General features: G+C 36.4%; 1 protein-coding gene across 2 annotated transcripts in view; it reads left to right on the top strand.

Annotated features, from left to right (window-relative positions):
• WWP1 (WW domain containing E3 ubiquitin protein ligase 1) overlaps positions 1 to 13,505 on the top strand; it is a 56,008-nt gene that overhangs the window by 7,167 nt on the left and 35,336 nt on the right. For both annotated transcript variants that reach the window (XM_025895631.2, XM_018078755.3), the window contains exon 2: positions 10,760 to 10,850. In XM_025895631.2, coding sequence (XP_025751416.2) covers positions 10,781 to 10,850 — 70 coding nt within the window. In that variant the 5' untranslated portion in view covers positions 10,760 to 10,780. The remainder of the gene's footprint in view (positions 1 to 10,759; positions 10,851 to 13,505) is intronic.

The raw sequence follows: 13,505 nt of genomic DNA, 5'->3' as shown, positions 1-13,505 counted from the left end.
CCCTTGAGAAATCAAGCTTTGGATTTTTCTGGTAAGACTTGGGTTTTATTAATTTTCATGTTCTCAGCTTGTCATTTTTATATAGTTAATTTTGGAATCAGATAAACTCAAATTAGAATTGCATTAGAAAATAATAAGCAGAAGCAGGCAACTCTGTTTTAAGAAGTGAGTATTATTTAACCACCGGGCATCTTAGTAAGGATCAAGTTGAATTTTCTGGAACTGTAGAGACTGAAGGGCTATTTTTGAAAAAAATAAGTGAAAGTGCTTGGGTGAGTGCTCTCAGGTAGTAATTGGTAAGATCAGTGCAGTCTGTGATTGGAAGTAGGACAGACATGTTTTAGTGGTTTAACACTGCTGAGATTGACAGCTGGAAAGAGCCTTGCATAGCACTTTTAAAAAATCAAATATTCAGAGAAAAGAGAGTGAGAACATGCAGTGAATTCTACTTATACCTCTCTGAGCTATTTTTTGAGATAAAGTTACTGGTGAGAGGTGGATCACATCAAATGTCTTACTGACAAAAAGTGTGCAAAGACCCTTTCTTCCACTTTATTTCATAACACTGAGTAGGTTTCTCTTCCCCTCTTTGAATCGTTGTCTCTTACTGACTTACCAAAACAATGGGGAGGCTGGGAGACTATTTTGTAGGGCAGTACTAATGTATTTCCCATTATTGGTATTCCTTAGTCATGGTTTCTTCATATCCCCATAAAAACAAGGGGGAGGAGTGCTGTAACACTAACAGCAGCGCTCTTGGTTAACATCTTTGATGTTGTTTTATGTTTGCTAATTTTGCTGTGGCTGCAGTAGAGATGTGCTCACACTAGTCGAGGCTGTTGTAACTAATAAGGTGGTGGTGACAGGCACGAATTCCTGTGAGTGGATTTTATAAGCTATCTGGGCACTCTTGGTATGTGCTCAGGCTGCCTGCCTGTTCTGAAGCTCACACTTCTCCATTTCGATTTTGTTATAATATGTTACCTATAGAGTTGAATTTAATATGGAGCTACTGTATGTAACTAGGGTAAAATTTTCTGTTTGCTGTGTAGGTACACTAAAATCTGCCCATATTTTAACAATCTATCTTAATACATTTACCTTTCTCTTGATGCAAGTCTGATGAACAGTAATTTATACCAAGCATTAGGATTGCCCATAACAGAAGACAACTCAGAGAGGCTGAAGACTCGTGTAATTAGCATATTATATATTTCTGAAGATATGAGGACTATTCAGCTAGATATTAGAATTAAGGAGAAAAGATTCTTCCCTGAATTCTTGACATGTGTATTGGACTGTTGGCCTTTAACTACCATTGTTCTGCTCCAGAATTGTTTACAGGATTTGTTTCACTGTGTGTGTGATCTTATCTGTAATACACAGAGGAGGCATTAGGATATTTTTCATTATTTGATATTGTGGTAGGACCTAGGATCATCATTGTGATTAAAATTCACAAGCAAAGTGTACCCTAAATATTTTGCTCTAAGTTATTTTGTGAGCAGTGGAAGTAGGTTCCATTCAGATTTTTCTTAACCATTACAATTCTCTTCTTCATCTGCTGTTCTAGACCTTTCTTACTTGTAGTAAAAAAGTGACTGTGCACCACTGCAGCTCAGACTGATTCAGAGTGGTCTGTGGTGATTGTGTAGCCTTTGAGTGAGCAGCTTAGATAGCTTGAGCTCACGATGCAGCCCTTTGCTCAGCAAGCACATGAAATTGTGTCTCTTTCCTCTGCTGCACTACTGAGCTTTGTGAAACTCATGGGAACTTAGTGTATCAGAGGATATCACTTCTCAGTTTATTTTAACTGAATCTGGTGGTGAACAAATTCACTTAGAGGGATGGAGATGAAAGGAAGAGGGGGAAGAGGCAGGTGGACAATATGAGTCATGCATGTGACATTTGCTTGGGAAAAAAAAGGCTAAAAAGGTACTTGCTAGTCCAAGTATAAGGCAGAACAGAACAGGCAGATGTGTGCAATGCAATCATAGTCTGACATTTGTTTGGACCTCTTGCATAACACCTCGAAATACATTTTTTTGTAAACCTCGGTAATGGTACTATATTTTTTCTTAGACCTTACTATAAGGATAGCAGTATGTTGTGGATAATGCATGGATCAGTACTGGAGCATTTGTAGCAATGGTCAGTGAATGCATATGAAAAATACAGAAAATGAAATAGTTTTGTATGTAGCTTGGTTTCCATATCAATGTGAGTAGACGAAGATTTATTTCCCGAGGTGGAGGGATGGAAAATGCGTGTACATTGGCTCAAGAAGGATAAATATAGAAATGTTTATATCAGACCTAGTGTGAAGAATATTAGAATTTGTCCAGAGGAGAAGTAGAGGGCATGACTTAAGAGGAGCAGCTGAGCGTATTTGGTTTGTTCAACTTAGAGGAGACCCAGAGGTGACTTCACTGCTGTCTACAACTTCCTCATGAGGGGGAGCAGGTACAGAGGTTTTGATCTTCTTCTAGTGTCCAGTGATAGAAGGTGAGGTTGCTTAATAAGAAAAAGTTCTTCACTGAATCATAGAATGATTTATGTTGGAAAGGACCTCAAAGGGGTGGTCAAGCACTGGAACAAGTTCCCCAGGGAAGTGGTCATGGCCCCAAGCTGTCAGAATAGAATAGTGTAAAACATTTCAATTGGAAGGGACTTACAATAATCATTTTGTCCAACTGCCAGAGCAGTTCAGGGCTGACCACAAATTAAAGCATGTTTTTAAGGACATTGTCAAAATGCCTCTTAACCACTGACAGGCTTGGGGCATCGACCACCTCTCTAGGAAACCTGTTACAGTGTTTGACCATCTTCTCAATAAATAAATACTTCCTAATGTCAAGCCTGAACCTCCCCTGCTGCAATGCTGACCCATTCCTGTATGTCCTATCCCTGAATACCCTGAGAAGAAATTAGCACCTCCCTCCCCAATTTCCAGCCAGCAAACTTGCAAACGGTACATTCAACTCCAGCATCCAGATCATTGATAAAAATGTTGAACAGGACTACCCTGGAACTGAGCCTTGAGAAACACCACTGAGACAGGTCACCAGCCAGTTGTAGTCCCATTCAGTACAACCCTTTGACTTTGAGCTCTGCCCTTCAGACAGTACTTCACCCAGCATACCATGAACCTCATTCCACAACTGGACACCTTGTCTGGAAGGATGCTGTTAGGGACAGTGTGAAAAGCCATGCTAAAATCCAAAGAACTACATCAACCACCTTCCCTTCATTGATGAGGTGGGAGGCCTTATCATAGAAGGATATAAAATTAAACAGGACTGTTTCATGATCACTGCGGCCAAGACAGCCACCAACCATCACATTCCTCATGGGTCCTTCTGTATTCACAAATAGCCAGTCCAGGAGGACATCTTTGCTAGTTGGATCACTGACTATTTGTGGCAAAAAGTTATCACCTACAGACTGCAAGAATTTCAAGACTTGCTCATCACAGTGGTGTAGTGCTTCCAGTCGATATTAGTTGATATAAGGACAAGGGCTACAAATCCAGAGGTTTCCCCTAATTGTCTAGAGAATAATTCATCAATGATTATATCCTCCACCTTACCTGCCTTACCTATTCCTCCTGAACAGCCTGTAGCCTGTCATCCCAGCACTCCTGCTGTGGGATTCGTTCCACCAAGTCTCACTAATACCAATGATATCATAACCCTCGGAACTGACCAATGTTTCCAGTTCAGTGTTCAGACACATTGCTTAACTTTTAAGTAGTCCTGTGTGGAGTCAGGAGTTGGATGACGTGATCCTCGTGGGTCTCTTCCATCTCAGGATGTTCTGTGATTTAAGAAGAGTAACAGTTTACTTTCCATTTATTTCTCTGCAGGTTTGCTGTAGGGTTGCTAACTTGGAACTTAGTAACAAAATATTTGCAATGTATCAGGAATGTTGCAATATCTCTGGAGAAGCTGTTAGTTAACTGTCAGGAAGAGCTAATGTCTTGCCTTATTGTCAGGGCCTTATAAACCTTGCAGAAGGAGAGTGCTTAAGCTGAAATTCTACTAATGTCGAAGACATTAGTAGATCCTAAGGAAGACACTACTATATCTATACCCACTAGTACGTGCTATGGGCTTTGTGAAAAGATGGGAAATTAAATGCTTCTGTATCCCTGACTGTTTTGGCTGGTCTGAAGATTCACTCTCAAAAGTGTGTTGATGAAAATGGAAAGTATGAGGACATTCTCATAGCTTTCTTCTCCTTTGTTTTGTTGGAGTACTAATTAACATTTTTGGGTCCTTTTCCAGTCCTCTCAGTGTCAAGTAATTCTTTTTTTTTTGTTTTCTTTTTTTGGTGTTTTTTTTTTGTTTTTTTTTTGTGAGGGGAGTGTTTGTAAACTATTCCTAGGTAAAAGAGTAAGGGACACTGTCAGTTGAAGATGGTCTTGGTAGTACTTTTGAGTTTTAACAGGAAGAAGCAAGACATTCTGCTGACAGAAAATGATCTGGGGGTCCTGACAGGCATGAAGTTGAACATGATGCAGAAGTGTACCCATGGGGGCGGTGATGACAAATGGTGTCCTGGGCTGCATTAGACAAAGAATTGCCGTCAGGTTGAAGGAGGTGATCCTTCCCCTTTATTCAGCATTAGTTAGGCCACACCTGGATCTCTGTGCAAAAGAGACATGGACAGGATGGATAGAGTTTAATGAAGGGCTATCAAGAGGATTAAGGCACTGGAGCACCTCTCCTTTGACTCAAAAAGAAGTTTCCAGTATTCCTTATTAGCATAGATGTGTCCTACAGTTACAAGTGTTTTGAACAGTACATATTACTCTCCTTTAAAGTTTTTCAGATCTTTTTGCTTCCATATGTAATATTTATGAGTCTCATGGAATACCATTGGTTTTGTTAGGGTTTTTTTTAACATATATATATATATATTAAACTCTTCAGTAACTAAGGAACTGGAGAAACTATTAGTAAAAAGTAAGTACTGAAGGGATCTGGAGGAATCTTATAATCTTGAAAAGTAGCTAGCTATTCTGTTAAATAGTTTCAAGTTGTTAGTTTTTAATTTTAATAAACTATCCCAGAATTTTGTAAGGTGGAGACCTGCATTTCAGTCTATCAGTATTTGTCTGAGTTAAGTTTAGCAGTGGGTACCACAGAAAATAATTTGTTACTCACTTTTTTTTCCTCTCATGTAGACTTTCTTACAAATTAGATCAAGAAAGTACAAGTATTTTGCTTTAGACATAACAACTGGCCATGAAAATTTCTCAGTACTCCAAATGAATATCTTCACTTCACTTGGTGTAGTTGCCATGTAGTTGTCTTCAAGAGAAGACAACTTCTTTGCTTGAAATTTTGTTTATTTTTGGCCACGCAGGAATAGTTTCCTCTGGATCTTAAAGACAGGAGGTTGCTAATCCTTAAAGCTTCTAGATTTTCAGTATTTGAAAAATCTCTAGTAGAACTTCTAAAAATCTTTCTCAGCTTAAAGGTTTTACTTCTAAAAAGGTAAGGTGGTAGTCCCATCCTTGTGCAAGTCTGTCAGTCCTTCTGCTATGTGACTTCTTTACTGTCCCTGCTTCGTTTCATACACTATATACCTGCTCTCTCTGCAGCAACCTTGCCCCCCAGAAACCTGAGATATATGGAAACATTTATGTCAACACCATTTACTTCCAGTCTTTATTAATTTTAGACTGCTCTTTCATTGACTCTATTCTCCCAGCAGAGCTTTTTGTGTCCTGTCCTTTTCTTGAATAGTCGGTACTAGTACCTTACACAGTGTCATTAATACTGTTTTTATCACCACTGCAGTCCACGTGATAAATAGAGTTGTTGTCCCATGTCCCACCTCACCTCTGCCCCCTGCTATGTCTGCATCAGTAATTTTCCTATCAAAGTTTGAGGGGCTAAATTTTGGATTATACTTCTCATCTTTGTGCAGCAGTGTTTGTCATATGTCTGACCAGCCTTTAGGAAGTAATAGGTGTCCAAAACTCTAGATAAGATAGTTCATCTTGTACCATCTAACTCGGCCAACTTCCTGAAGGCTTTGTTTACCTGGAGTAAAAATGTGTTTGACTGCAAGTGAGTGTGAACCAGTGTATAAGAAGGAATCTTGAAGGAAAATGACAAATATTTTCATGTGAGCAGGCTGTCTCCCAGGAGAACCAGCCTGCATCTGAGCTGGTTAGGCAATAGTTTAAATTTAAATTAGGCAATAATTTAGGTTAACAATTTAAAAATGTCGGTAGCTGAGTTTGGATAGTTACTGGTGAAAATAACTGATGACTGAAGGCTAAATAATTTTTTTTTTGACATATCCTTGGCAAAGAAGTTTCTAGAAAAAACAATTGATGAGTTTTCTTTTGGCTCAGAGAAAATTTAGCGTTTACTTTCCTCTTAATTCCTCACCAGTTCTTGATTCCTAATCAGTTAAGCAAGGATGAGTGGACTGCAGCTTTGGAATGTTTGGTACATGATGAAAACAGAATTAGTCAGTTCAACTAATTTAGTCTGTTCAGCAAAGCCCTTTTGAATAGAAACCACAACATAAAACTTTCTTCATGTATTGTTGACAAAAAATTCTGTTTATTTTAAAAAGTTTAAATGCTTTTTTTTGAACTTCCATATATTTTACTTTGTAGTGTTTGACAGACATGTCAGTATTTTTTTACAACATAAAGGAAGTGTGAAACTGTAATCGTTGCTGTGTAAACGCACCTGGGTGTACCATATTGGCAAGAACATAAAATAGACTTCTATTAGAGAAGGATGTTCCATTTACAGGGGCAGAACAGATCAGGGAACTGTTGATGGGATGCATCATGTAGTTATAAACGATCATGTAGTTATAAACAGCCCTTCAACCAACCCTTAAGCCTAACTTTGTTTTATCTGCATCAGCTGTCCATTGTAATAATTGCTAATTGGTCATTTTTTTCTTCAAGGGGAAAGATGCAAAGCTAAATGTAGTGAATTCTCACTTCCCTGTTATCAGAAAATTAGCAAACATGTTTGCCAAATGCAGTTAGCAGCAAGCAGAGCAAGAAACTCAGGTTAGGGCAGGTGGTATGCCTGGTAGATAAATCAGCACCTGAAACCTGAAGTCTCAGGAGATTATGCAATAAACTGTCTACCTGAGGACTTTGACACACTTTATTTATTTAGTTAGTTATTTCATTATGCATTTATTTTGCTTTGTGCATGCTTGGAATAGAGTTAAAAAACCCAAAACAACACAAAACCCAACCAACCAACCAACTAAAACAAAAAAACCCCATTAGATCTATGCAGGTTGAACAGTTGCAGGAAAAAAACCACCAGTAAAAATAATCATAATTTGTCAGTTAAAAAAGTATGCCTAAACTGATTTTTTAATGTACGTTTAGAACTAGATCTTGGTTTCTTGTGAAGAATTTGAGTTTACTTGCCTCAGAATTGATTGCATATGTTGCTCTTATGATGTCTTCCATGTCAGTGGCCTCCAAAGTCAGATGCACAAGACCAGCCAGCCAGATGTGGGAAGAAAATCTAGGATTCGTATTTTATCTGAAAAATAAGAAAGAAATAAAGCTTGTTTTAGTACACATATTTACACTGGCACCCTCCCTTGGTCTGTATGTCACGTAGTCCTGTGTCACATTTGGTACATGAGGTGTCCTGAAGGCAGATTTAGTATTACACAGTATGGTGAGGTAGCAGTAGCACCTTCATTTCTTCATTCACTTCCAGTGTATTGTAATGGATATAGTTCACTTGTGACCAGTTAGGCAGATTTATGGATTATATTACTTAGTTTTTACCAAACAAACTCTAACAAAATAGGCAAACAGCTTAAAAAAAAAAATCCTGCAAAGAGACCATGGATTGTAGATAATAGTAATAATGTGAATACTAAGAACATGTCAGAACTGATGCTTCTACTCCTGGTATGAGCTCTTGGTCATTTGGCAATTAGATCTGACAAGAAGTCAGCCAAAAAATTTTGTTCATTAAGAAGGGTATTTCAAATATGGATTTACATCCACTACTATAAATGATGAACCTCACCCTAAGAGAACATTGTATCTTGAGATATCAGCTAATGATAGCATGAAACCATCACAATTAGCAAGGCATTTAAAAACTAAGCACCCAGAACATGAAGACAGACGTCTACAATTTTTTTCAGCAATGCTAGTCATTGCTCAATCCAGTCAATATTCAATCCAAGACTTTACAAGATCTCACTAAACTTAATGATAGATATATATAAAACTCTTTTGAGATTTTTCAGTAGCAGAAGCCACATAGTGATGGGAATACACTTGATCTTCCTGCCGCAGTAAAAATGTCTGAAATAATACATGGAAAACAATGTGGTGACAAACTAAAATGCATTCCTTTGTCAGCAGATACTGTTGGAAGATGTCTGGAAAACATTGCCAAAGTTTTGAAGAAACAAGTTAAAAAAAATTGCACAGTGTGAGAAGCTTGCTGTACTGACAGCTGGATGAAAGTATAGATGTTTGGTTTGTAATGTGGCTCCGTTTAACGGGAGTTGCTAAATTCTGTGTCCATAATGAAATTCACAAAGAACTAGGGAAAGATGTACCAAACAAGATATATTCTTAACAGTGAATTCTAAACAGTATCTTCTTCAATAGCAGCATTTTTTTTTAAATGAAAAAACTGTACAAATGTAACCACAGATGGAGTGGCTGATTTTACTGAACTGAAAGAGGTTCTGGGGTAAGGTTTACAAGGTGAGCACCACATATAGAATTTATTTACTGCATCATGAATAGGTAAGCAAGAAGGAAGTTGGAGCCATAAGTGTATAAAATGCTTCAGGATGTCATAATTGTTGTTCATTGTATGAAAACAAGGCCTTTAAATAGTAGAATCTTTACAATAATCTGTAATGACATGGGGAATGACCAGGAAAATCTTTTGTACTATGCAGAAGTTTGCTGGTTATCATGGCAAAGTGCTTAGAAGAGCTGCAAAATGTATTAATTATTATGTTTTTGTTATTAATTATTATGATTAATTATGTGTTTTATTTCACAAAAAGACAAGTGTTACAAATTGACCTGTTCAGTGATAACAGGTGACTGTCAGCAGTATGCTGACTAACAGTTATTTTAAAAAAAATAAAGAAAATAAAGACCCTTAAGACACCTTTCCTTGAAAGTGAAGGTGACATTTTAACAATGAGCAAGAAAATGACTGCTTTTTGAAATAAGCTGATATTATGGAGAGAGCATTTTGAAAATAGATGTTTGGAAATGTTTACACCACTGTGGGATTTTTTTGTTGCCAGAAAAGATGCATGTCATCTATAAAACCTCCTATATTTGTACACTTAAACTTGGAAGCAGTTTAAAAGTTTAAACTTTTAAACTTTTACCGGTTTAAAAGTTCTCTTAATTAAGGGTTTCAGAATCTGAAAATTTGTTAAAAATATAGAAATGCAACACCTTCCACTGGCCAAACTTCAAGAAAAAATTTTGTATAATTAGTGGATGGGAATGAAAAATGAGTGTCATGATTTAGAAAGTGTAGCCAGTGATGCACTTTCATTTAGATGCTCATATATTTGTAAATTATTTTTTCTGACTATGACAGCCAATAAACTGATTTAAAACTAGACATTCAAGTCACTGTATTATAAAGTGTTAAGTCAACTTTTTAAAAAATGCTGAAGCATATTCAATCATACGACTCTCACAAAAAAACCTTCCTTTTTTTTAACAATTGCATAAAGGTTTTGTGTACCATTATATATTGTTTAAAATACTGTTTATTTAATCTTTATCTCATCTGTTTTTATATATACAGAATGTATTAGTACAGTAGTATATATATATGTAATTTATAAATAAATACACACATATTGGAAGTACGTACTCAAAATATTTTTACTTACAGAGGTACATAATGAAAAAGGTTTAGTGACAACTGTTCCCATATTATTATTATTGAAACCAATCACTGTACACAAAAATAAATATCTGGAAGTTCATCCAGATCATGAAAAGTGTATTTTTCCTCATGAAAAAATAGTTGTCTGATAGAAACAGAATATTTTACTTCTAGATGCATGTCAGGTGTAGTAATGTAGGAGGACAGGAGTGATGCTGTTTGCATGTGCTTCAAATGCACCAAGAGATGCGCCAGCTGGGATTTGAGACACACTGTTTTAGTCACTGAGTGGGGTAGTCCTTGTAAAGGGCTTATTGTCTCAACAGAGGAGGGAAGTGATTTGTGGGTGGATAACAGTGGTGTAGAAAGCTGATGGCAAATCTAGGGATAGAATGCAAATGTTTGTCATCTGAATCACTCGCGTTACTGCTTGAGTGTATTGTTCTGGTGACAGCTTGATTTTCAAACATGTAAATGTTTCAGACATTTTGTTCATTTGAAGTTGTGGGTGCTTTGCTCATCTGAAATCAGACCATAAGAGTATCTTCTAGAGAGAGGAATATTGATATATCATAGCTGAATTTCTTTTCTTGCCTTACACAGTTGTTCTAAACTATGTAAATGTATGTATATGTTCCTGAAGTAACATACACATCCATAGAGATGTAACATGGGACAAAATTTCCAAAGTGATTGCTTTTTTTAACTGCTGTTATGAAATAATGTGTTCTGCCATACATAAAAAACATTTGGTAACTTGTTGATTGGTTAAACATTTTATTTAATAGCTGTAGCTAACATGCAGAGATAAGTACTTTTTAATAAGCTACCTGTTTGCTTTTTTTTTTTCTTTCTAGGCTAAAGCCTAAACCTCTGACATGGCCACAGCCTCACCAAGATCTGATACAAGTAACACCCATAATGGAAGATTACAGATGCAAGTAACAGGCAAGTAGTGAATTTTACAGGAAAACACATGTATTCTAAAAAAGCAATCTTGGAAATGGATATAAAAATGAACTACTATAGTTAATATTTTAATTAATAATGTGAATGTTACAGTTAAAAATGTGACTATAAGACGTAGATGATTAGAAGATAGAGATTATACAGTGACTTGGATGATAGGGTTTAATTTCTCTTAAAAATGAAAAACATAAGATATTCGATACAACAGTAGGGACAATTGCAAGGAAATTTGCTTGGGATCAAATAATTAGTAACACATATTCTGAAGAGGGAACACATATTACTGAAATTGTACAAGAGAGATTGGCAATTGTAGTGAACCCCAAGCTGGAAATGGGTCTAATGTTGTAACTGAAGGTGGAGAAGAACTGGAGGAGATCACAAAATTTTCTAGCCCTGCAGAAGATTAAGGTGTTTCATTACATGTCAGGTAAATGTTTGTTGAAAATAATATTGCTATATAACATCCTTAGGGCAGCAAGTTAGATTACACAGACAAGTGGAATAATTTAGGTTGGGAGGGACCCTTGGTGATTTCCTAGTCCATTTTTCTGCTGAAGGTGGGATACCTTTGAAGTTGAATCAGGTTGCTCCTGGTATTGTCCAGTTGAATGTTCAGTATCTCAAAGGCTATAGATTGCCAACTTTCCTGAGTATGAACCACATCGCTGTGAAAATGTTTTTCCTTCTATCCAGTTAGAATTTACTATGTTGTCTCTTGTGACTGTTTAGTTTTGTTGCTTTTGCTGTGCTGGTTCTCATAGTTTGAGGCAAAATTCAGCCATCTGCTGGAAGGTAAACACAATAGGCTACAAACAATCCTGGAAATTTCTGATTGTGATGGTGACACTTTTTCCATAGATGTTGAACAGGCCAAGTAGATTATTTGCTTTGCTGGTCATGGATAAGAAGTGGTCAGGGATGTGAGAATCGGTTTCAGTCTTAGCTGCTCTTTTTGTGGGATGGCAAAGCAGAACTGTGACTTCTTTGTGGTCTGAATATAAGCAACATGCATCTAGATAAACAGATTTTATAGCTAATTATCACAGTGTTACAGCAGTTAAAAGTGAAAATGTTACCAGCAAATAGTTAAGATACTATGCATAAATACATCTGCCATGAATATATGTGTATGTATGTATGTATATAAGTATTCTGTTGGTAACTAACTTGAACTTTCCAGGGATTTTGAGAAATCTGGGAACTCTGAAGTAAGAATGGATGCATATATTAAGACTATCCTGAACAAAATTTGGACAAAACTTGAATAAGATACCACGTCTTAATGAAAGCTGCATCTCAAGAAAGATGCATAATACTGGGTGATCCAAAGATGGCTAGGTTATCTGAGAAAAAGTATGTTGTTGGAGAGTCCCCCAAAATGAATATTTTATGAAATTAGATAAGACAGGAACCTTAAAACTGACTAACCTTATGTAAGGATCACATAATAATGTGATGAGTCATCAAAACTGGCAAAAACTAACAGCAGAGTGGAGCCACCTGTAGATTGAAAATACATATATATAAATGTATATATATATAATAGCGAACTGACTTTCACAAATGACCCCTAACTTCAGATATGTGTATGCAGAAATGATAATTTTGTGTGCTGTGCTGAACTGCTCCTTACATAAATAGTCTTGTATTTTTCTGGCACTGAGCCTTCTCTTGACTTCAAGTGATGTGGTTCAAAGATCAAATGAGAATAAGTCTGTACAACATTTAGGATTAGTTTTCTGAAGGTTTAGTTTTCTAACCAGTCTTTATTGCAAGATCACAGGAATGCCAGTGGCAGCACAGAGAAAGGAGTGGGAGACAAGGAATTTATGACTGTAGTATTGCTGACTGACACTGTATGTTTATGTTTAGTTTTGTTTATGCTGCTGTAGAATCCAGACTTGTATTTCAAGAACTATACCTAAAACACTTTTATAAAGGCAGCAAGTAACATAAACTCATTTTGCAGACAAGGAAATTCATATGGAGTGGTGGCTTGAGTTCGAATAGATACATCAGGTTGCAGGCATGCTCTGCCATCAGTATTTGTTCAAATATGCTTGGTGAGATATCCTGTCTTGTTAGCTCTTTTTGGAGTCTTACTACTATTATTACTCATTCATAATTTTTTAAGGGATGTCCTAACCAAAAAATGATAATTGTCTCCTTCTATGTTTAACAAAGCTTATTTAAAACATAACCAGATACAAGGGAGGAAAATTAAAAGGAAGCTTGAATATCATGAATAAATACCTGTGTTTTAATAAAAGTATTTGCTTTTAGAAAGCAAATTATGGACAAAAATGTGGAAGAAGTAGAGGTTGTCAAAGCTTAAAAATATATCATGGTTTCAGATGAAATAATATGATCTGTGTATGGAATTATGTTTTTAGTTTTCTACATTTAAGCTTTCATCTTTATCAAGCCAGCAGTTCCCTTTTATGAACCATGATGCATTACTTAGACTAGATTTTTCAAATGTGAGGGAGTTAAGTTTGCACCTTTTAATTGAAATTAAGTAAAACTCTGTGGCTAATGCCATTATACTCTTGGATGGTTGCATGCCACTAACTTTTAAGTAACTAACATATATGTCTCAGGATACTGTAATCCAGAAATTCCATTAACAAA

Source organism: Manacus vitellinus, unplaced genomic scaffold (assembly GCF_001715985.3).
Source record: "Manacus vitellinus isolate BGI_N305 unplaced genomic scaffold, ASM171598v3 scaffold_1_pilon, whole genome shotgun sequence".
Taxonomy (NCBI): domain Eukaryota; kingdom Metazoa; phylum Chordata; class Aves; order Passeriformes; family Pipridae; genus Manacus; species Manacus vitellinus.
The sequence above is the reverse complement of the archived record's forward strand: the minus strand, read 5'-3'. Positions and strand labels throughout refer to the sequence as shown.